Below are 25,597 nucleotides of genomic sequence, written 5' to 3'. Positions count from 1 at the left end.
AAGGATTAGCTTCCAGCATATCGAAGTTCCGATTCCCCTCTGTTTCCCGTCTGGTATTGCTCTCTTAAAAATGGTTTCTGCTTTGCTCTAAGTCATCACCATTTGTGGGCTACAAAACTCACTTCGCTAGGCTTTTTCCACGTTTGGCTCCTATATTTTTGGAACATGCTTTCTTGTTTTTGTCTTTATGGGCCTATCTAAAAGCAAGTTTTCAGTGGTTTTATTCACCTAATTCCTGAACGTCTTTACCAGAGAAGCTTATTACTGTGCTTTGGCTTACCCCATTGAAGGAAGAATGATTCAAATTTTAAATTTCCAGCATAAAAACATTGTGAAATGAAAGGGGATTTTAGAAGTTACAGAAAATACCTTGAATAACCAAGAAATGTTCTGAATGCTGATTCTTATATGTAAAAGGAATTTTTTTCAGTAATATCATGGTTAATGTTGAAATATTAATAATAAAATGATCTCTGTAACAATGGTAAAAACAAAAATAATGCTGATTGCTATTCTTACTTTTTAGGCCCGAAGTTTCAGAACCCCCACCATAAGAAGCATCACACCTCTCTCTGGACCTCCAGGTCTGTTATACAACAGCTGAAATTTCCTTTTCTTGTGTGATAATCTTTTGACTTTGTAGTACATAAAGTTTATAGAATATGAACATTTACAAGTAGCATCTTTTTTATTGTGAAAATAATGATGGATATTTTCAAAGGATTTTCATTTTAAAAAGCTGCATTTTAATTCACCCTAAGATTCTGAACTTTCTCCCCACCGAATATTTGCTGGATTCCAGGGTTCATGATATCACAGTGTGATCGCAGCTGTTTATAATCCCCATCACCAATATGTGAGAATGTACTTTTTCTTTTAAGATTTTAAAATTTTCATTGGAAAGTCAGATATACAAAAAGGAGGGGAGGCAGATAGGTAGATCGTCCATCCTCTGACTCACTCCCTGAGTGACTGCAATGGTCAGAGCTGAGCTGAGCTGAGCTGAAGCCAAGATCCGGTAAATTCTTCCAGATCTCCCACATGGGTACAGGGTCCCAAGGCTTTCAGCTGTCTTCAACTGCTTTCTCAGGCCACAGGCAAGGAACTGGCTTGGAAACGGAGCTGCCAGGATTAGAACCAGTGCCCATATGGGGTCCTGGAGCATGCAATGGAGAGGAGTTTAGCTGCTAGGCTATTGTGCTGGGCCCAAAAATGTACTTTTCTATAACCTGGATTATTCTACACACTACCTGTTTTTAAGTATTTATATGAAAGATACAGTAAATTTTAAAGAATTTTTGCAGTTCTTTGAATTATATGATTTACATAATTTAAATTATATAATTTTATGTTTATTGATCATTCTATTCTTTCTCCAATAAATAACTTTTATGTTTGGCTTTACTAAAAGTTACTCATATTGTTCCATGTTAAGTGAAATGGATTTTTATTTTAAGAGTAATAACCATTGTGTGCTATCTAAATCGGTAATAATTTTCATTTGCTTTTTTTATTAATTTTATTTTTTAATTAATTACATTGCATTATGTGGCACAGTTTTATAGGCACTGGGATTTCCCCGCCCTCCCCAAACCCTCCCGTAATGGTGGATTCCTCCACCTTGTTGCATTACCACAGTTCAAGATCAGTTGAGATTTTTTTTTTTAAAGATTTATTATTTTTATTGGAAAGGCAGATATATATAGAGGAGGAGAGACAGAGAGGAAGATCTTCCATCCAATGATTCACTCCCCAAGTGAGCACAACAGCCAGTGCTTCACCGATCCGAATCCAGGAACCTGGAACCTCCTCCAGGTCTCCCACGCGGGTGCAGGAATCCAAGGCTTTGGGCCGTCCTCAACTGCTTTCCCAGGCCACAAGCAGGAACCTGGCTTGGAAGTGGAGCTGCCGGGATTAGAACCGGCACCCATATGGGATCCTGGCGTGTTCAGGGCGAGGACTTTAGCTGCTAGGCCCCACTGCCAGGCCCCAGTTGAGATTCTTTCATTGCGAGCATATACCAAGCATAGAGTCCAGCATCTTATTGTCCAGACAAAATTCAACGGCTTATTGGGGACACCATCTCTGGTCTGAATGCAGAGCTGGCAGAATATCATCCCGACCAATTGAAAGCCACAACACAACACCAGCAACAATTTACAACATTATGGTGTTTATTGACATGGTATTGAGTATCCAATATGTTAGAAAATGCAAGTTCTTTACCACAACCTGTGACTCCTTCATTGACATTTCAATTTTAGTTTATACACGACTGGGTTCTATACACCTTAAAATGGCCATAGATTACTATTCAGCTGTCTTGTGTCTATTTACATTATAGTATTTAGCATTATATAGCATTAAAGCATAATTTTGCTTTTAAAACTCATTTCACTGTCTTTAGATATTTTTTCATTTTTATTATCTATCTGTAGATCTTAGGCTTCATTGTTTACTCTTAAAAAAAGATTCTGCGCAATGACCATCAGGATCGCTCCGAAAACCCCTCATAGCAAACAAACAATCATACAAACTAAAAAAAACCTAAAATAAATAGACAAACAACAAAAAGTAGAGCTTGGAATCTGACAGGAAAGAGCTGGCATGGATTGGCTCATGCCTCGCTGGGTGGGACACAGAGATTAGTCACTCCTCACCATGGTGTTGAGGATTTTCCTGCACATCCCCCACCCCCAAAAAATGTTCTGCACCTTAATTGTCGACAAATGTCTTGTTAGAGTTACAAGCCAGTCTAGATTATCCTAAAATCTGCCAAGATCAGCAAAATTATACTTCAACACAACAAATGGCTAAATACTAAAATGAAATAGACACGAGACAGCTGAATGGTACCTTATAGCCACTTTAAGGTATATAGCAGCCGGTCCTGTATATAAACTAAAATTGAAATGTCAATGAGCTAATCATAGGTTGTGGTTAAGAACTTGCTTTTTTTTTTTTAACATACTGGTTACTCAAAACCATGTCAATTCCATAATGTTGCAAATTGCTGTTGATGTTATATTGGGACTCTTAATTGACTGGGATGATATTCTACCAGCTCTAACTTCGGACAAGAAATGGTCTCCCCAAGAAACTGTTCAACCCATCTGGACAATAAGTAGCTGGACTCTATGCTTGGTATATGTTTGCAAGGAAAGAATCTTGATTGAATTTGAACTGTAATACTGCATCAAGGTGGAGGAATCCACCAGCGGGGAGGGGAGGGAGAGGGGTGGGGGGGATCCCAGAGCCTATGAAACTGTCACATAATGCAAAATCATTAATTAAAAAAAAAGATTCTGTATTTGAAAGGGCTAGAGAGAAAGATAGGGGGGTGAGAAAAGGAGGGACAAAGGGAGAGATCTTTCACCCACCTGTTCACTTCCCAAATTGCCTCAGCAACTGGGGTTAGACCAGACCAAAGTAAGAACTTGGAGCTGCTTCTTAAGCTCCCGTGAGGATTCAGGGGCCCAAGATTTGGCCCAGCTTCCGCTGCTTTTCCAGGCACATTAACAGGGAGCTGGATTGGAAATGGAGCAGACAAGAATCAAACTGTTGCCTATATAGGATGCCAGCAGTGCAGACTGTGGCTTAACTGACTGTGCCACAGCACTGACCCCAGACTTGGTAATTCTTTGTTTTGATGTTGCACAAGGCTCCACTATGCTGATTATGTAGGTATTACGTACATTTTCATCCGTCTTTAAAAAAGATTACTGGAAAGAAAGACGTACAGAGAGGAGGAGAGACAGAGAGGAAGATCATCTGTCCGATGATTCACTCCCCAAGTGACCACAACGGCCGGCGCTGCACTGATCTGAAGCCAGGAGCCAGGAACTTCTTTCCGGGTCTCCCACATGGGTGCAGGGTCCCAAGGCTTCGGGCCGTCCTCAACTGCTTTCCCAGGCCACAAGCAGGGAGCTGGATGGGAAGTAGAGCTGCCAGGATCAGAACCAGCGCCCATATGGGATCCCGGTGCATTCAAGGAGAGGACCTTAACCATTATGCTATCGCGCCGGGCCCCATTTTCATCCATTTTTCTTGAGTTTGTATGGTTTCATTTTTGTGTTTTTTTTTTTTTCAAATAAATTACCCTTTGACTTGAGCCTTATTTTGCTCAACATTGCAGACTCCTATGATATGCTTCTTGAATATATGAATACTTGTACATATTCCTACTTGGTAGATTTGTTAGAACTTTAAGATCAGTATGACCAAATATCGTGAGCATGAGATGTAAGTGTCTATATGCTGGCTTCATTGGGAAAAGAGTGTTTTGTATTGTTGTCTGGACCGGTCCTCTGACTTGGCACCTTCTTGGGATTGTTTTCAGGCACGCTGCTAACAATCCAAGGCAGAATCTTCACCGATGTCTATGGAAGTAACACTGCACTGAGCTCAAATGGGAAAAATGTTAGGATTTTGAGGTAATTTTTGATATGTAAATATTTTTAAGAGCTCATAAATAGGATGTGATATAAAATAATGGTTCCGATGGTATGAAAGGTACTACAGTGTAACCAGGCTCCCCAGCTGAGTTTAAGAAGAAAACTAAACTACTAAGCGAGTCTCTGACATGGAAACAGTGGCCAAAGTGCTTCTCATTTTTTATTTCACGTGCTTCCTTCTTTATCTGCTATGGTTTTATTAATAGGAAGCATACAGAGGCAAGCACAATCATGACCAAGGCATAATTATAGACCTTTATAGTGGAGGATTTTATTACTTCTAGTGACCTCATTTTGCATACAAAAATTATTGGAAAACTGGACCTTATATAGCTGGATCAAAATCTAGAATAGAGCTCAGGTATCCCAACACTTGCCCTACTGCACTGTGCAACATGGCAGAGAGATGGAACCAGAGGCAGCCAACAACTCACTTCCAGCCAGAGTTCGAATTCTGGATTTGCACCAGATGGTAACATCTAAAATAAGTGTGCTACATTGTGTCCTGGAAACTAGCATTCTTGCTCGAGTTATCTTTTCTGTAACTTTGAAGGGTTTATCTCAGTCCAGCCCTAGATGACTGATAATCCTGATCATTTCCTAGAGAAGGAAGGACAGACGCAATAGTGCTGCTTTCAAGATGTCTCAAGTTTATTGCATAATGGTAAACCAGATCAAGAAACAATTGAGACAGCACTTAGGAAGATGTCAAATAGTAAAAGGATTTTATATATATAAATACATATGCATTCATAATTTTATGAAACAAGTAGCTTGAAAGTGTTTAATAAAAAAATAAGGACAGGAGAATCAAGATGGCTGAATAGAGTAAGGACACGTTTAAACAGATGGAGAAATATTAGCCAGTGTGAAGCCGAGAGGGCACATTCTAGGAAACAGAAGAGGAAAGAACGACAGCAGAGGGGTACCTGGAGACGGACAGATACAGGAAAGAAGTGGAAAAGTGACTGATACCCAGTGGCATTCAGCAAACGCAATCCAAACTCCGCCAGCAACAAGATGGGAAGGGACGTTTACCCGGAGCTCCAGAGGTGAACTTAGACAAAGAACTGCCAGTCCTGCTGGTCTGTTTGATTTGACCAGGAACAGAGACAGAATGGCAGGTAGCAGACAGGTGGTGCAGGAACAGGGCGGATTTCACAGCCCAGTCTGCTTCCTAGAGTCCTATGAGGCATCGTTTTGTTTAAGGAGGCAAGGGCCATGGGGCAGGATTGCGCATGCACTGAGCTGGGAGTGAACTTATTTCTGACTCAGTGAACTGCAACAATGTGGCATCCTACAGGTTCCACCCAAGAGAGTTCTGGGTAGCTGTCAGACCTGATGGCCAGCAGATCAAGAACTCTAGTAGTGGCACATCAGGCACCATTGCTTACAGTGTGGCAAAGAATTTATTACTGCACGGGACAGCAGTGAGCTGTGCACGCACTGAGCTTGGCAAGAACATACTGAGTTCAGTGCATTTCACTGGTACAAAGGGAAGATAATACCAACTACGGCATTGTACGTTCATGTGATCCTCAGAACTAATGGCCAACAGGTTCTGGGTAGATCAGCACCACCAAACAACATAGCAATACAGGACACCTGGTGTCTTCCTAATCCTGGGACCTGCTCTAACAGGAAGTGGGAGAAAGGTGGTACAGACAACGGAGCAGCCTCAGCACAGTATCACAGGAGGTGGAGAGTGGTGAGCCAGGAGCTGGGGCAATGGAGACCATGGTGGGAATCTAACATAAGAACCCAAACCTGGAACTTGCTGCAGGGAGTGGCACAAGTGACTGCAAACAAAGAGCCGTATACCAACTGCAATAAGTAAAATCGAACTGCAGACCTGTGGGTGACACAGCTTAGACACCTGCCCCAAGGAGAAGACTCTGCAAACTAGAAGTACAATGACCAAGAGCAAAAGAAGAGAGAGGCACAATGAATATTACTGTAGACTCCCCTGCAAAGAAGCAAAAACCTTTCCCAACCTCAGGGTTAACATGAGAAAATGGGGGAATACAGAATTCAAAACACAGGTTATAAAACCTCTTATCATCAACAGGAAGCATGTAAAGCAGGTGTTCAAGGAATTATGAAATATATCACGTTGGAAATGAATCAAATGAAAGCTGATGAGTTAGAAATGAAGAATACAATGGAGCAAATTAAAAGTACAGTAGAGGGTCTTCAAAATAGAATGAAGGAGACAGAAGAAAGAATCTCAAAATTAGAAGATATTTCTTGTCACCAGGGGGAAACAAACAAAAATCTGGAAGCAGAGCTGGATCAGGCCAAAACAAGTATTCAAAGGCCCGGCGTAGTGGCCTAGTGGCCAAAGTCCTCACCTTGAACGCACCAGGATCCCTTTTAGGCACTGGTTCTGATCCTGACGCCCCCACTTCCCATCCACTTCCTTGCTTGTGGCCTGGGAAGGCAGTTGAGGACGGCCCAAAGCATTGGGACCCTGCACCAATGTGGGAGACCTGGAAGATTCTCCTGGCTCCTGGTTTCAGATCGGCGCAACACTGGCCATTGCAGTCACTTTGGGAGTGAATCCCTAGGATGGAAGATCTTCTCTGTCTCTCCTCCTCTCTATATATCAGACTTTGCAATAAAAATAAAATAAATCTTTAAAAAATATTACTCAAGAATTGAAAGACAGTGTTAAAAGGCCAAATATAAGAGTTATTTGAGTTCTAGAAGGTGCAGAAAGAGAAGCTGGGTTTGCAAATGTATTTAATGAAATAATGAGGAAAAATTTCCCTAATCTGGAGAAAGAATTGGGAAACAACATCCAGGAGGGGGACAGAACTCCCAAGAGGCTGACCAAAAGCGATCTTCACCAAAACACATGATAATCAAGCTCTCTTCAATTGAACATAAGGAAAAGATCCTTAAATGTGCACATGAAAAAAAATCAAATGACATATAAAGGAATGTCAATTAAACTCACAGGAAACCTCTCACAGGAAACTCTACAGGCAATAAGAGAATGGAGTGACATAGTCCAGGTTCTAAAAACAAAAAATTGTCAGTCCAGGATAAGGTACCCAACAAAACTTTCCTTTATCTTTGAAAATAAAAGAAAATTTTTCCACAGTAAAGAAAAGTCAAAAGAATATGTCTCATCCAGACTTGCCCTACAAATGATGCTTCAAGATGTTCTCTTGACAGAGAAAAGGAATAGTACCCACCAAAACCAAAGGCAAATGTCCCACTGAGCTGGAAACTATTTTGTTTAATAACAGTAAATTAAAGGATCATATTTGGTGATAATATGAAGTTACAGCGGAAACCTCAGAGCTCAACCTGCCAAACCCTTGTATTCAGGAAACCCCAAAATATTTTACATAGAATTCTTTTCACTAAGCTCTTAAAAAGATGAAAAATTCTTTCAGATCCATTTTTTTTTTCTCATTTGTACCATGCCAATTATGGCATTAGGGCTCCCAGGGTATTTTATTGTGTTTGAGTTCTACTAACAGGGAGGGAGTAGGGACAGTGAGCTGTGCCCCAGACAAGAAGCTCGGACACCTTCTTACAAATCCTAGGTTAGACCATACTTTAAAGTTCAAATCCATTTCAAAGTATTGAAGGCGTGAAAATAAATAGAAGGCTCAGTGCTTACTAAGAAGCCTTTTGTCTAAAAGATCAAACAACAATCTAAAATAAAAATGTCAAAAATACATATTTCAGGCCAGTAAGGTTATAGTGTCATAAACATGTACAGCCACGCCACTGTGTAAACTCCCAGATACAGTTGAGAGGATTGACTCGAGCTGAGCAGTCTGAACTTGAACTTCTGTGAGACTTTTTCACTAGCGGTAGGCTTGGACAAAGCTGGACCTGTTTGTTCAATTCCCACAGTTTTCACAAGAGAATTGCAATGATTCAGAGTAGTAAGGTCCTGCAACTGTTCTATGCTAAACTTATGATTAAGTCAAAATAACACAAAATGCTAGAGGGAGAATGTGAATGCATGAATATCTGTAATGTGTACAGTAAGTTTATTTTCTTTAGAAACCTGAGGTAGTCATGAAATGAAAGATTTGTAAGCATACATTAAAATGTTTAAGGCTCTTTATATGTAGAAACATTCATTTTCTAATATTTCAAGTGAGTGTGTATCTGTTCTTACCTTGGGACTGGGATTGGCTATGAAAGAAGTCAGGTGCTTTGTTCTGGTGTGGGAAGACTATATGGTATGGGTCGATTGCCTGTGAGAGTCTGGGAGCACCAGGTTCTATCAGCCTTCAAGTGAGTAGGTCAGGCCTGATCAGCTAGGAAACGTGAAGGAAGACCAGGCAACCCAAGCCTACTTCTTTCTTAGCTTCCAGTTCCAATTTAAGTATCACTGAAGCCAGCAGATATTTTCTTTATCATGATGATTGTGGAGTGGTTGTGTCATTTAGTTCCTATAGCATGAAACTTTTTACACAATGCTTTTCTGAATTGATTGAGCGTGAGGCAGATTCATTCGCAGTCAGTTTCTAGTATTTTCTTATTCTGTAGTAGCCAATGCCTTCTAATATGTCAAATATGCTCTGATGTCCGTGTTTATTAATCTCTTTCAGTTAAAACTCCATCAGAAAAGCAGGAGCCTTGCTTCATTCACTGTTGTTTGCCAGTGTGTAGAGCAGGGATGTCCGTATAATAGATGTTTGATAATTGTATGATGAGTGGATGAGTGATGGGTAAGAAGAGAATGAGCAGGAGAAAAGGTAGCCAGCAAAATATGATGAGAGGAGAATATTTTGAAACAATTTATTAAGTGGAAGTTCCCCTTTTCTTTCTAGAGTTTATGTTGGAGGGATGCCCTGTGAGCTTCTTATACCACAATCTGATACTTTGTAAGTATTTCAGATAATGTTTTTAAAAAGCAATAGTGGAGTTTAAATAGCAACTTAGCAATACTGCCTAGGCAAATGCTTTGCAACACAGTATACATGAATTACTTTACATGGTGGGTCACAATCATACAGTTAGAAGCTGTATTTCCTCCTCTGTCTCAAATACAGTATGATATGAAGGACTTTTAGGTTAACATGAGAAAATATATTTTGAAATATGTATTTGCGACAGAATTATCCCATTCAGTCCTAGTTCACTTTTTAAAATTTACTTACTTCAAAGGTAAAATTACGGAGAGATAGAGAGACAGAGAAAACAGAGAAGCAGAAACAGCTAGAGAGAGAGCTGGTTCATCCTGCAAGTGGTTTGAATAGTGAGGATGGGCCAGGTCAAAGCCGGGACCCTGGAACTCCATGCAGGTCTCCCACACGGTGCAGGAGCTCAAACACCTGGGCTGTCTTCTGTTGCTTTCCAGGCACATAAGCAGGAAGTTGGAAATAGAGCAGCTCGGACTCAAACTGGCACTCATGTGGAATGCTGGCACCATGTGCTGAACCACAATGCTAGCACTGCTATTTTATAATTTATAACAGTAATATTAGTGAGGGATACCCAGATTATTATAAAATCTTTTGCTAGCTGGAGTTCTCTTCAGATAGCTTCAGCTGAAATCTAGGAAATATTTTGCAGAATTTTTGATTGAAATAAGTTTTTACCCTGATACACATTCTAAAATTATTGAGATTTTGAAAGTATCACACAATATTTTTTTAAAAACACCAGTGTGCATATAAGCTTTGATATTAACATATATATTTTCTTAGATATGGTCTAACACTAGATCACCCTAATGGAGACATGGGGTCTATGATTTGCAAGACCACTGGGACTTACATTGGTGAGTACTGGCAATGCTTTTTCTAATTGTTGCAGATATCTTTTGACTTATTTCCCTGTTGTGTGTTCTCTTGGACCTCCCCCTCCCTTTTCTGTATCCTTTCTTAAATGAGTATTTTCCCTTTTCTTTGGCTTCCTTTTACTCTCATGTGAACAAGTATGGAATGACTTTCTTTCTTAGGGATTATATACAAAGTCAGTTTCAAATTTCTTATTTTTCCTTCAAAAGATTCTATGACTTTGCTCTGCTCTACCATTTGCCTTAATTTCATTTTTTCCTACATGCTTCCTTGCTTTGTGTATCCCAGACATAGGGTTTTTTTTTGGAGGGGGGGGGGCTTTGTTTTTAATGTTTGCATGAGTTTCTTTGCAAGTTTCCCATGGTGAATTATTTCAGATACAATGTATATCCTCGAACAGTTGCCTTTGGCTTCCTGTCTTGGGTTCTCCGCATTCACTCTGCTTTTCCTTGATAGCCTTATCAGCAGCTGGAGCGCGCTGCTAATGCTGCTGAGTGTGCGCGATCTTGACTGCAGCTGCTGTGGGCCGGTGCTTTCTGTCAGGAAGTGGCCAGGCTCACCCAGCACCTAGCAGAGTTTCAGCAAGAGTAAATAGCTGGTAAATGAGTGGAAGAAATTTCAGAGCAACTTGGCTGCGTTTTTCTTCTTTAATTATTCCTCATTCACAATTCTGTCACAAATCTCAGGGCATCCTAACTGATGTCTTAACTGAAATCCAAATGTCGTAAGATTATAACTGGGGAAATTTGACAAAATGCAACACTCTTGACATTTTATTATGAATGCTTTAAAGTTGTATATACTACTTCAGACTTCATTTCAATGAGGATGAATAGGTATAATAAAATAATATAAATAGTATATACAAAATGCAATGTGTACAAAATATCAATGTATACAAAATACAATTTTGCTTTTATGCTTTTTTTAATCAGTTCCTAAATCAGCTGTATAACAAAAAGTACTGTCCTGTGATTGGGAATTTAATTGATTGTTTTTTTTAATTAATTTCAGGTCATCACAATGTCAGCTTCATATTAGATAGTGATTATGGAAGGTAGGTCATTTTGTAAATAATAATTTTCGTAATTGATTCAGCTGAGTAAATAAAGTATATATTTACTTTGTGCGTTAGATGCAGACATTTTGACAATTAATCAGCCTATTTTCCCAAATTAACATTTAAAGAGCCGTGTCTGCCTTTCACTCATAATTTGTGTCTCACACATGACCTGTCAGTAGTTGGGAAATAGAGCAGTAACTAAAACAACGAATGAAAGACCCTTGGCTGCTATATGGGAAAATGGTATTTCTCATGGCTCTTGTGACTTAATTATAGCTCTTTTATAGGTGAAGTAATTAAATTTTGATTTGAACTAGTGAAAGACTAAATAAAACCCCACGAATAATATTATCTAATAAAGGTTTTCTTTCCAGACATCAAGACACTATTGTAAAAGATGGTAGTTACAATTTTCAATTGTGATTTTAGTACCAACATTAATAATTTATATTTGCAATTTTTCATAAACTAGACATTGTTTTCAAGCATTTTTATAATTAAGTGAAAAGGCTTTTATAATTTTATAAGAATATCAGTCCATGCAGATGTCAGGTTGCAAACCCCATTTAATAGATAATAACACTAATGCAGTGGCAAGTAGAGTGTTAAGCACCTGCTGAACATTATCTAATTTATTTTTCCAAAAGAACCTACAAATTAGGTCCTATTATGCACCGCAAGTTACCCATTGGGAAAATGAAACTTAAGAATGCTAAATAATTTTCCCAAGGATGTTCCATTGTAAGAAAGTAGCGGTTGGGTGTAAATACAAGCCGTTCACCAGGAGACCTGAGCATTTTATTCCATCTTCTGCTGTGACTGGTGGAGAGCTTCAGCCGCCAGGACGACACGTCATCATTGTTTGATATCCTGTCCTGGATTCTCAACCATGGCAGGATTGTTGCACTTCACAGCATTTTCAAATCTGTAGAAACATTTTCTGGATGTCACAGTAACTGGATATGTTAATGAACTGTAATGGGCAGAACTGTGATTTGCCAAGCCTAAATGAACTGCTCTGCTCGAAATGTCATATTGTCTGTCATTGAGAAAATGAGACAGATGACAGAAACCAAGTAAATTACATATTAAGTATCTAATATTAATATTGCTGTAGTTAATCAATGATAAAATATGGGTCTGTTTTCTTTTTTGCTTCTGAAAAGATGTCAAGAGATTACACATTTGAAAAGAAAGCCAAAACCTCAATAAAAGTAAATGCTATTCCTGTGTTAATGTTCACGGACTGCAAAGGAATATGAGACTAGTCCACTTTCATGTGCGGAACTACAATCCCACAGGGTCCAAATGCACCATCACTGTACTTGGAGGCTGGCTATCTTTAGCCACCTGCAGGCAGCACTTATTACAAATGGATGCCTGGGCTGGACACTTTGTTTTAGAACAATATAAACTAGGTGGGAATCATAAAGAACAGTGTAATCCAGGAGCAGATCAAAGCAGAAGAAATGTCCATGGTACTAAGGATGAACCTCTTGGAGTCTCCTGACTTACCAGTTATCCTGTACGAGAGCATAACTTCCTTCCACAAAAATTGTTAAGATAGGGCAACAGGATTTTACTGAAAACGTTGGAAGACCCTCTTAGGAGCATCATTACTGAATCTTAAAGTATTTCCTGAGTTATATGTGGTTCTTTTAAACTCTTGGTATCACTCTTTCTAAGATGAAAAGCATCACAAAATCTTGGTTCTGAGTCTATATGAAAGCTATTAATTCCCAAAATCCATCTTGTGACTTCAAAGATGCAATTATCCAAAGTAGAATGAGTGTTTAGACTTGGATGCAATTGATCAGCACAGCTAAGTCACTGCACTGCAGTAACATGCTCAGAAACTTTCCAATTAAATACTGCCAAATTCACATCTAAACCCAAAGGCTGCATTGCATCATTGATTCTATAATCCTGATTTGTAATATCATTATTTTAGTTTTTGAAGCTAATGGTTCCCCTTTTGTACGGATGTCAATTTTGAGGAAATAGCTTTTCTGTATAAAATGTTTCAGGAGTTTAAAATAAATATTAGAAATACGATAAAAACTACTTAAAAGCCTAATTTAAGAGTATGTGTCATTTAAAAGTGCCAAATAATTTTGTAAACTATAAAACTGATGCCTTACAAATTTCAGGAGCAGTCCTGAATAGTAAGCCACTCAAAGGCCATTGTAAGATCTGTTCTTCCTTTCTTTGAGTGTTCAACCTTCTCTTCTGTATTAACCCAAGTTCAAGCAACAGCTGTTCGAAACTGATAAGGCTCAGATGAGACTGTCTTAATTGTGACATACCTAGTCACTAGCAATAAATTACTGAAAATCACTCCGGTGTCATCGAAAACAAATTATGTTCAAATTTTATTTCAGGAGGCAATTTGCCCACTAACTTAAGAAGCAGCGTTCATTTTTGAGTTTCAGGATCTGACCAGATGTCATATTGTTGGGCTGAGCATGGCTTTAAATGACTGAAAATCAACTGAAAAAAAAAACCTTGTCAAATAAAAAAATACAAAATCTGGCTTGAGTTTCTTAAGTAACTAACATAGCATGAATATTCACAAATATTCTTGAGTCTTGCAAATGCACATCTTAGCTGGTTAGAGAGGAGTTAGTTGTGGTTTCGAGGCACAAGATTCTCATTTCCTTTGCCTTTGTTTCAGTGTTTTACAATTTTGTTGCATAGATTTTGAGATTTCATATGTGAAATTCCTAACTTGTCTAATTAAGCATCCTATTAAGAAAACTAAGAGAACGTCATTTCATTTGTGAAATTGTTTTTGCCTTTTTGAAAGGTTTAGTGTATATTTATAAAAAATGTGAAGAAGCTGTTGGTTAAGTGGGTTGTTGTTAATTTGCTCTCATACTTTACACTGTCAGATGTATTAATGGCCAAAGGGGTCATATGTAGTGTACGAGTTAGATCAGAGCAAGGATTCTGGACTCAAACTTGCAGGGCTGCAGTTTTATTTCTGCTGCTTACTGGCCTTGTAATCTTGAGTAAGAAAACAAACTAACTTACTCCTGTGGCTGATATAAAGATCAAATGCCATAAAATGTTGAAAGTTCTTCACACTTTACCTTGCTAGAAGACCTAAATAGTTAGGAAAGAGTTGGATGGTGAGCAGAAAAGCCCAGTCTTTATCTAAGGACAAGCCCCCTTTATCTCTCTTATTCATGTCAATATTATTGCTTAAAATCTAGTCTTTTGAAGTGCATTTGCTTATAATAAAATGCATGTGTTTGAATTGTTGGATTTAGTAAGTTCTGTACATGTATATGCATGTGTGAACAACTAGAGTAAGCTGTTGAACATTTTTATCTCTCTCCAAAAGCTTCATTCTGTTCTTTCTTCTCACTAAAATAAAAATATAAATTCCTGAATTAAGGCAATTTTTAAGCTGAATATTTTCCTGTTTGTTTTCACAGGAGTTCCCCACATCAGATGGCATATTTTGTTTCTTCTCTCAATAAAATTTCCATGTTTCAAACATATGCAGGTATTTAACATTTTTCTCTGTTTCTCTATGAAAATGAGAGGGGAGGGTGATGGTGGCATAAACATAATTTCATCAAATCGAAGACAATCATGATCAGAAGGTGTGCTATATTGAATGAGCTGCTGGAAACCAGAGAATGCTCAAGATCGGGATGTTGTTAGGAAGCCCCAAACTGAGTTAGGACAACACCCCCGCCCTCAGCTATTTTCTTCTAGTGAGAGATTGATTTAAAAAGAAATTCATCACACCACCAGCAGAGTTATTTGTCTGTCTCAATTTTTAAGCTGAGGAAGAAGAAAAAAACCTCTTTGTTAAGTAAATCTAAACAACAGCTCATACACCTGCAGATTTTTGCGTTCAGTGTACCTGGATCGTCAATCATTGTGATTGAATCTGGTTTAGATAGCTCTTAGTTGTTAGTGGCCTTGGGAGAGTGTTTAGAAGCAAACACAAATCCTCTTGGGGAAGAGGAGTGAGGGACAGACAACATAGTCAAGGTCAGGAGAGAGAGACACATTCACTGTTTTTAAAGATTTAGTTATTTTTATTGGAAAGGCAGATCAGATATATGAAGAGAAGGACATAACAGAGAGTAAGATCTTCCATCTGCTGGTTCACTACCTAAATAGCCATAATGGCCAGAGCTGAGCCATCCAAAGACAGGAGCCAGGTGCTTCTTCCAGGTCTCCCATGTGGATGCAGGGTCCCGAGGCTTTGGGCCATCTTCTCCTGCTTTTCCAGGCCACAAGCAGGGAACTGGAAGGGAAATGGAGCAGCCAGGATATAAATGGGTACCCATATGAGAGCCCAGCAATTGCAAGGTGAGGATTTAGCCATTGAACCATCACTCCTACTCCTCAAATTTCAAAGATGTTAAAATGAGAAAAATTTATATCTCAGAACCAATAAAAAGTGATTTACTTTAGCATTTTCTGGAAAGGTATTTACCTGTGAAACGCATATATAAGGCTATGTAGAACTCGAAATAGAAGCAAGGAAAAAATGATAGTAAGATTGTCATATGTCATGACCCTGGCTATTATCAATGTGCCTAAATCTTTTATATTCAAAAGCAAAAAAATCTAGTCTAATCATAGTTATATATATGTGTGTGTGTGTGTGTATGTATGCATACACATATGACTGATGAGAAATATGTAAATAATGTTCAAGGGTACACTAGAGAAAAAGCTATTGTACTTGCCTTCCTGTGTTTTCTTTCGGAACTAGATGTCTGCCACCTCAGGTTTTCCTAACTTTGTCCATCTTCCCATTTCTACTGTCTATTGAATGGCAGTCACCACTAGCTCCTGATCCTTAGGGAATGTAGATCTCTCTGTGAAAGCTGTGGGCATTGTCCTCTTGGTAGGGCTTGCATCAGAGACAAAATAATAAGGTACCTCACTGACTCACTTGGTAGTCCCTTACTCTCTGTTAGGTACTGTGGTTTGGTAATTTGGACATCCAGGCATTGCTGTGTATATATAATATTCATGATGTTTTCTGTAATGTGCTCCTTCCCTAGAGATCACTTCTATTTTTCCTTCAAAAGGAAGCATTCAAGGTGGCACCATTCTAACAATAAGTGGGCGTTTCTTTGATCAGACCGATTTCCCAGTGGAAGTGCTAGTTGGAGGTATTTTCTGTGTGTGTGTGTGTGTGTGTGTGTGTGTGTACTACTGTATAAGAACAAATTCTACCTATGCTGTAACAATTTGTACAAATACTAGTCTTAATGCCTTTAATTTACAGCTGGGAATTGTCACACAGGCATTGGTCTTGGGGCTTGGGGCTTGAATCTTCTAGTTAGGACTGTCCCAGCAGCCTTTGAGACAGGATGTGGGCTCCAAGGTTGGCAACAACTACCAACTACCACCTTGTGGTGTAGCTCATGGTTTGATCCACACATTCCTCACCGCAGTTCAAGGACATGCTGACCTCTATTTTTGGAGCTTTGTTATTTCTAAGTTAGCTAGTTATGGGGAAATTTAAAGGCATGTTCTCAGGATACATTCCTCATACATTTCTTATATATAAGGAAACTTGAAATAGTTCATGGAAAAAAAGGTTTATTATTAAAAAAACACTTTGTATGATTTTTCGCAAAATCTTTTAATTCTCTTTTTTCCATGAACTCCTGGAGTACCCTTTTTGTGGGTTCTAGTTCTCTTTCCAGTAAACACCCCCTGGAGGCTGAGCTTATAGGACACAAAGAGGCCTAACGCATGGACCTCACCTCAGATCAGTTGTGCTTAGGTGAAGTTAAAACTTGTTTTGTCGGTGCTGTTGCTTCTTTGTGTTTCACTCGGAAAACTTGGACTAAACACCGTTTCTCCTACTAGGAAGCCTGAGAGCACTGGCTTCACGAATCTCAGCTTCACGGATGTTCATTCAGCAGCTTTGCTCTGAGAACACGATAAAAAGCTTTGTTTGGGACCTGGAAATGACATGGCTTACAAAGACATGGTTTTATCACATTTTACTTTTTTTCTCACAAACTGTGAAATGTCTTTTCTCTTGGCTTTGCCAGGAAAATGTTGCCTCATGGAAACCTGGCTATGAGTGAGTGAGAAACTTCAGTGCAGCATGAGTGAAAGGGTTGAAGACTCCCCTCTGCACCTCTTGTTTACACACTTTGTTTTAGTGGAAACAGTTCTTCTGGAAAGACTGATGGGATTAATCGGAGGCTTCGCTAGTAACTATTTTCAACCTTGCTTTTACATAGGTCAAGCCTGTGGTATTTTGAATGTCACAGAAAGTAGCATATGGTGCAAGACACCTTCCAAACCCCATTTCCTTAAAAATGTGTATCCAGGTAAGTTAGATAAGAGGGAATAGTCATTTCTGTGTCATTCACATAAGACAGACTCACTTTATATATTGTAAAAACAGAGAAGGAAAATAATTATTTGAGCCTTGAGGTACGATTATTAAACCTTTGCACGGGCTACGTGATGTTTTTAAAATACCTTTCCCTGGTGGAAAAAGTGGAAGAGGTTCAAAAAATGTTTCAAATCCACAGCACAGCTTCTCGTAATACATGCTTTTTTGCAAGCTTCCTAAGATCTCTCCTATGCCTGGGTTTCAATTTCTTTCTGTACTAAGAGAACCTAATCTTTTAGTTTCATTTCCGTAAATGTTTTAAAGTTCCCTTACATTGTTATCTGAAGCAAAACATTTAGTGCCAGATTTTTGCATGCATATTAAACATGATCACTTATAGGATAGGAATCATGCAAATAATATTGTTATACCCATCTAATGTATAGAAACCGAGGGTCATAGAAATGAAGTGATAATAAATAAATTGTAGACTGCCCTAATAGTAGCCCATTCTCTAAGAACCCAGAGTCCTGAGTCACTGTTTGTTTTAGGCATGTGCTCTGATCATGTTAATTGAAATAGGATGTCTATAACCATCACCCAACTAGAACGCCTTGGAAATCACTGAATTATCATTCTCATAAAAAGTTTCTTTCTTTTTTTCAATGTTCAGGTGGGAGAGGCCTAAAGCTTGAAGTGTGGAATAATAGCCGGCCAGCACATCTTGAGGAAATACTTGAATACAATGAAGAAACACCAGGTTACCTGGGTGCCCGTTGGATAGATTTGGCTTCCTATGTTTGGCCTGTGGAACAGGATGCATTTGTTGCTCGCCTCAGTGGATTTTTGGTGCCTCCAGATTCTGATTTTTACAGATTCTACATCAAAGGTGATGACCGTTATGCTCTTTATTTCAGCCAGACAGGACTTCCAGAAGACAAGGTAAGGACACCGCAGAACACTCACTGGCATTACAGAATAACATGATGCTCTTTATATAAATCTCACATTTTGAAAGTCAAGACCAAATGCCTTAGTAACACTTTATAATAACTGATTTCATGCGATTCGGTTCTTGGTTGTTTTAACACATGATATAGATAATAATGTTGTGGAAAACTTATAACTTAAGAGAAAATCATTTCCCATTTTTTTCTGCCAAAGAAACAAATGTATATCCTTTGAAGATTACTTATAATAAAAGAATTATAAAATGTAATAAATTTTGGAAAAGAATAAAAAATGTCATTATAGTTCTTTTACTTGATAATAAAATGAAAGTCTGTCTTTTAAAATATTTCTATCTGGGTTTTAGATATCATTATTCTATTCCATAGTTTCTTTTGTCACATATTATAATTAAATATTAATGTTGTTAATCATTTTATGATCATTTTAGCGACTGTGTTTGCTTAAATATTTCTATACTGATAAGTTTTTAATTTTAATTACTTTTAGTTTTTTCATGATCACAAATAAGACCCCACTGAACATCTGTGTTCATTAGATTTTTCTGTATTTTAAATTATATCCATAAGACAGATTTATAAATATTGAATTCATAGTTCAAATCAATATAATATTTTTGACTTAAATTTTACAGCACCGTTATATTCAGGCTCATTCCACAAGTTATTTAGACTTGCCATCTGTAATTTTTAACTTTCTCCATTTTTTTATTATATTTTTGGCAATCTCTACATAGTTAATTGGGGTAAAAAGGTTCAAGGGCTACAGGAAAGTGGTTAAGACTATTATTTCCACATTGTTTCCTTCATGTATCTGAGGTAAAGGGGATTTTAAGGGAGAAGTCCACCCAATTTCCCACCCACTCCAGGTCCCGGATGTGGGGCATGCTCCGAGGGTCTTGATCTGAGGGTCAGCATGCTTCCTCCAAAGAAGGTCTAGTCTATTTAATGGGTCACCCAAAGTCCACTCATTATAGTGTGCAGAACTATAGCACGCTATAACAATCTTTGACTAATTTTACATTTACCAGTAACGTTGTAACTCGGACTAAATCCCTCAAAATTCATTACAGTGCAAAAAGAATACTTTATTTGGTAATATTTTCCTAGCCTGTATGTTTTTATTTTCCAGTTCTAACCAAAGAGAAGTAGTGATGTTTGTAGCACACTTAGTATGTTGGTGTTGGTGTTAATGGAGGATGGGATGAATGAAATGAGTTTTGGTAATTCTTTTAAGAATTAATTTTTTCAAGGGTGACAGATTTTTGTAAGAAAACAGGAGGTCATGTTGTATTTTTTTATTAGAAGTTTTAATCCTGACAGAAATAATCAGTGGTAAAAATGTCTTGAAAACTTTTATTAACAAAGGCTCCTTTTCTTTGTCTTGCTGCGGGTAAGGAGAGGATTGCATATCATTCTGGTAATGCCAACAGCTACTTTTCCAGTCCAACACAAAGATCAAATGATATTTATCTTCAGAAAGGAAAAGAGTAAGGTTTTTTTCCATTTTCCTATGTTTTTTACATTTATGTTTATATTGTATTGGTGTAAGGAATCACTTAATACCTTAATTTATATTTATTAATTCTTTCTAATTTTATTGAATTTTATTGCCATGTTTTTAAGAATATTGCTATTCAGCTAATCAAATTGACATTTAAGTTAAACCTGTTGCAGAAATTATAATTGTGTGAAATTTATTTAATCCTGGTTTTAGAGCTTTTTCAGGACATTTTAATCATTCCATTCATCTAATTTTTGTCTCCACCACAAAGCCATGGTTTGGCACCACTACACACATACACACACATTATTCCACATCCTGGAATAGGCACTGGACATTTAATACAAAGGACGATAAAACACAGTTCCTACCCCCAAACAATTACATCATTTAGCAAAGAAAGGTCAAGTTAAGAGAGCAGATGAAGTTATCATCCAATTAGCAAATAACCCCATTGGAAAAGCAATTCTTGGTTTCAGAAAACAGGAAGATAAAAAATGTCGACATATGCAAAAAGGCTTAGCTACATGGGGAACATCAGAAGATGTTTTAGGATCATCTTCCAAACGTCATTTGTATCAGGTTTTGCCACTCCTGGGTGTGTGAATTTCAAACAACTAATGCCTATTATCTCACACTTTTTCTTGTAGTTAGCTGGATAGTTCTTTTGGTCCCAGCTAATTTAGTTCAGGTTTTGTGATCTAAGAGGATCTCAATCACATAAATGGAGCATCAATGGGCATGGTTGGGCATTAGATACCAGGATGTGCCATTCCACGTGGTTCCTCGTCTTCTGGGAGTTCAGCCATGACTAATCACATGAGGAGATAGGTTCTTCATCATAAAGAGGCACACATACTTCTCAACACCCTTTGTCGCTAATATTTGGTAACATTCTCTTCGCTAAAGCAAATGGAGACTATTACACTGAAGGGGTTAAGAAATAGAACTCACTTTTTGATGGAGTAGTTTCTTTCTCTCCCTCTTCCCAATCTATCATGCCAGCTTGACAGACGTGGGTGAGATTAGACTCAGAGGCAACACAGGAGGATCTGATGGAGCTGGACGGAGAGTCTGGGGTCTGGCAGCACCTGGGGTCGGCCACACACAACCTTCTTGCTCAGCCTTCAGTGGGAATGATGCCAGGAGAGCAAGGCTGGGCTTCTCTCTTGTTTCTTCTGCTTTCAATTCTTTATGTACTTGAATGCTTTCTTGTTTTTAACCAAGATCACTGGTAGGCAAGTTCAGGTTAAATGGAGTGTCTGATTAGTCCCCTTTGCAGTTATCAGTGCATTTTTGAGATTTTTGGCTTGCTCTTACAAAATGAATCAAGTCCACCTGCTTGGCAGGAGGCTATAACTTGAGTCAAAGTAACACTTTAATATATTTGCTGTTTGGCACCTGGGTTCCTGCAAAAACAATGGAATTTATATTCTTTGTTTGCACTAATAATTCTTTCTTTATACTATTCTGCAATTTTAGTCACTCTGGCTGGTTTGTTGCACAAAGCTTCCCAGAGACATTCCAAAACTGTCTAGATTATCAGGTTATTTTCTTCAGGGTAATTCTTTCCCTAAGCACATATTGTTTTGTGCCTGTTCTGTCTTAAATTCTGTTACTAATTTTTAGGAATATTAAAGTCATTAAATTTTGTCTGCTATTCAAAAGAAGAAAGTGAATATATAGTATATGTCTTGTAAGACTTTGTTGAAAAATAAGCATAATGTCTGTCAAGTGCTTAGTTTAGTATCTAGCACACAGAAGGTAGCTAATTAGTATCTTCAAGCTGCAAATAAGGGTAGGGAACTCAGCCGTCCTTTTTGGAGTCCTGCTCCTTGACTAGCTTTGGGCATCTCAGCTTTGGAGAGCTGGTGAACAAGTTGTTAGGGCAACCAAGAGCTTGATGTTTATCCCTCAGTATCTCTTCTTTCAGATGGCCTCTGCAGAGCCACATCATCCCAGACCTGTGAGAAATGGCAAACTTCCCTCTTCCGGAGCCTTCCACAGTTTGTGGATGCTTGTTTTATGCATAAAAGAATCTGTATTAAATAGTAGGAAACAATTTAGAGCCTCCCCAAACAATGGTGGCTTTGAGACAGACAGGGTGAGGAGGCATCAGTTTTGCCCTCTCCTGCAGCAGCTCATCTGTGAACACTTTGTCCTGGGACACAGCTGGATGAACGGCAGAGAACCTCAGGAATTCCACGTTTACACTGTGAATCCCAGTCAGCTCGTTGGAGGGTTGTGGTCAGTGTAGGCAGTAAATGTTCTGGAGGCGATCTTTTGATGCCCAGGTTTCAAAGGGAACCAGATTTAAAGAACTGCAAAGTAGAAGTTTTCGTCTCTGACCTGCAGCCACTCACATACAAAGTATGTGCTCTGACAAAGCCAGCCTGTAGTTTTCTTCAGCATACAAGTATTAAGATATTTAACCTCTGTTTGTCCTCTGTGTTGCATGCTAGTGAATTCTTGTTACAATATACAGTGTTATTTGGTTTCAGTACCTTGAGGATAAGGGTTAGTACCTTTTTCAATAAATATTTACTGACCAAGCTGAGTGAATCAGGCATGAATAGGAATAGCTCTATACTAGCACAGCTCTCTTACAGATTCCATTTTATTTTGGGAAAAAGAAACTTTTCATGTTTGTAGTAAAGGGTACTATAATATAAATCATTTAAAGGGAAATTTTTTATGTATGTTGTTGACATTCTATCCTTGAAATAATGTTCTGTATTCTCAAACAAATTTATATTCATTTTGAAAATATTTTCCAGATATTATCTTGAAATCTTGCTGCAGGAGTACCGATTAAGCGCTTTTGTTGATGTTGGGCTCTACCAGTATGGCAGTGTCTATACTGAACAACAAACAGGAGATGCAGTAAATGAAGAGCAAGTTATCAAATCCCAGTCAACAATCACCCAGGAAGTGCAGGTTTGCTATGATTACAGAACCTCTTCTTAGAGAGTAAATGTCCAAAGACAGGAGCACTGTCTGGCTATTGATTTATTGGGTAAGACATTGTTTTGATAGAAAAAAAAAATCAAGGATAGTTTTTGAGAGTACATTAGAGTGCTTGTATTTAAACCAAATTTACTTGCTTGGCGAGGAAAATTTGTAATATATGAAAATACCATTTGTAGTAAAATCAAGCAATAAGGAAAAACTGCATAGGTGAGTTGTTGTGCCTTTAAGATGGGTTTTTTTCATACGTTAAAGATGTTTTATTTTACAATTGGAAAATAGGTTATCACATTGGAACACTGGGAAACAACAGGTGCAACTAATGAGGTTCAGCAGCTGATTGTAAGCAGCCCGTGTGAGGACCCTGACTCATGTGCGCATCACCAATACAGATTAATCTTCAACATGGAAAAAACCGGTAGGCTATAAATAATGAAAGAGATGCTGTTTCTTCTCATTTAGAGATACAGTTATAAAGTATTTGGTCCATTCAAATTTTACTGTTCGAAAAATATGATTTTAAGAATATACTAGACAAAAAAGCAAAAAAAGTATTACAAATGGAAGCATCAGTCTGCGTTAGATAATAGCGGTGATGCAAGATCTCTGGCATATACTATAGTGATTTCAATAAAGACAATGATAAATGAACATCTATTTCTATGTAAGGACTTTCTGTTTCTGGCTTGCAGGTGTAAGTTAACAAATTAGAAGTTAGATCCATTGTCACAGAGAGAGAAGCATGTCTCAGATTCTCACATTGAGTCATCAGCCCATGAAACACTCACTTATCAATTAATAAGCAATATTGCATTTGTGTAATTTAAATAAATCCTGAAAAATAATTTCTGAAATTTCTGGTCATTGTTTCAGTCAGTCAGTATTGATAAGCTCTTACTGTTTGCCAAGCACAGTGAATATTATGGAAATAATAAAATGGTAAAATAAAAACCAAGAAAAATCACAAATCAGTTAAATAGCCCATGTTTCTGAACTTGAACCAATTTCAGAACACAATTTCTCTATGTGATAACTTCCATGATACACAGCAAGGGGTGCTTCATAGATTTGAGGAATTGCTGTGGTCATCAGAAAGATTTCAACTTCTGTTTGTTCCTTTCATGCCTTTGAAAGTCTTGCTTCCTGCCAACGCTCCTGACTTCACCCTGCAATCAGCCTTAAATGATCTCTGGTCTATAAAGCCAGACACAGTACAAGTAATGAGAACACAGAATTCTCAGAGCTTCATCTACACGATAACCTTTGTATCAGCTAGAGGTAAGTGGATTTTACAGTATACATCACTTGAAAACAAATTTGTGCTTTGTGCAGCTCCACTGTAAATGATACAAGTCTTCTAAGATGATAGGGGGAAAAAGTTGGATTCATAATCTTTGTGAAAAGAGAAGCATGAACTAAAGAAATGATAATTTAAACTTTTGTTGTCATCAGGTTATTAAAATAGCTGAAGAACCCTGCAGTCAGAAGCCATTGGTTTCTGTGCTTAATGCAAAAGTCTTTAATCTTTCTACCCACACCCCACTTTTTTTCTTGTGTTAATACCCATTAACTTCTCTTTTCATATATAAGAAATTTTATTTTATTCTATTTTTAAGATTTTATTTACTTTAATTGGAAATCAGATATACAGAGATAAGGACAGACAGAGAGGAAGATCTTTGGTCCAGTGATTCATTCCCCAAGCGGCCACAATGGCTTGAGCTGAACAGCTGGAGCTGAACAGCCAGGGCTGAGCCGATTTGAATCCAGGAGCCAGGGGCTTCCTCCAGGTCTCCCACCTTGGTACAGAGTCCCAAGGCTTTGGGCCATCCTCTACTGCTTTCCCAGGCCACAGGCAGGGAGCTGAATGGGAAGTAGAACAGCCTGGATATGAACCAGTGCCCACTTGGGATCCTGACACATGCAAGGCGAAGACTTTAGCTGCTAGGCTACCGTGCTGGGCCCAATAACCATTAACTTCTTGCTGTTCTTTTACACACTTTAGTAAATATTGATTTATACAACCTACCTTAATGTGTGTGTGGGGGGGTGTGGGTCTGAGTGTATAGTACTCTTGACCAATCATTATTTTCCAAAATCTTGTGTAAAATACTATTTCAGTGTTTGTCTCCTTTCATGTAATTGTTAATTTTTTGTGAAGTAGAGAATAAAGGATTTTGTGTTAAATTTTATTTATTTTAATTTGATTTTTTATTTTATGATACAATTCAATAGGCTCTGGGAATTCTCTTCCACCTTCTCCAAATTCTCTTCCTGCCACTGGTTTCCCCATGTCATTCCCCATGTGGTCCTTCATAAGCAGTCATAAGTCCATCATTCTGCGATTTAAGTGTATCCTGACATTGTGGGTGTGGATAATGGCAGAGAGTCCAGCATTTTTTTCAAGATATATTTAAGAATTTCTTTGGGAGTCCAGCTTTGATTTGGAGGTAGAGATGCATACTACATTGGATCTTCACATCTGGATGTGATAGTCTCTATTATGAAATGTCAAAAAACAAAATCAACAACA

General features: G+C 38.1%; 1 protein-coding gene across 2 annotated transcripts in view; it reads left to right on the top strand.

Annotated features, from left to right (window-relative positions):
- The window catches only part of PKHD1L1 (PKHD1 like 1), a 153,742-nt gene that overhangs the window by 16,268 nt on the left and 111,877 nt on the right, over window positions 1-25,597 (top strand). For both annotated transcript variants that reach the window (XM_058668547.1, XM_058668545.1), the window contains 13 exons: window positions 527-584; window positions 4,340-4,433; window positions 9,257-9,310; window positions 10,136-10,209; window positions 11,243-11,285; window positions 14,732-14,802; window positions 16,328-16,438; window positions 17,528-17,617; window positions 18,299-18,567; window positions 19,992-20,083; window positions 22,875-23,034; window positions 23,347-23,482; window positions 24,199-24,342. In XM_058668547.1, coding sequence (XP_058524530.1) covers window positions 527-584; window positions 4,340-4,433; window positions 9,257-9,310; window positions 10,136-10,209; window positions 11,243-11,285; window positions 14,732-14,802; window positions 16,328-16,438; window positions 17,528-17,617; window positions 18,299-18,567; window positions 19,992-20,083; window positions 22,875-23,034; window positions 23,347-23,482; window positions 24,199-24,342 — 1,396 coding nt within the window. The remainder of the gene's footprint in view (window positions 1-526; window positions 585-4,339; window positions 4,434-9,256; window positions 9,311-10,135; window positions 10,210-11,242; window positions 11,286-14,731; window positions 14,803-16,327; window positions 16,439-17,527; window positions 17,618-18,298; window positions 18,568-19,991; window positions 20,084-22,874; window positions 23,035-23,346; window positions 23,483-24,198; window positions 24,343-25,597) is intronic.

The sequence above is a fragment of the Ochotona princeps genome, chromosome 9 (genome assembly GCF_030435755.1).
Source record: "Ochotona princeps isolate mOchPri1 chromosome 9, mOchPri1.hap1, whole genome shotgun sequence".
In the NCBI taxonomy this organism is placed as follows: domain Eukaryota; kingdom Metazoa; phylum Chordata; class Mammalia; order Lagomorpha; family Ochotonidae; genus Ochotona; species Ochotona princeps.
This window is presented reverse-complemented; position numbering and strand designations above follow the sequence as displayed.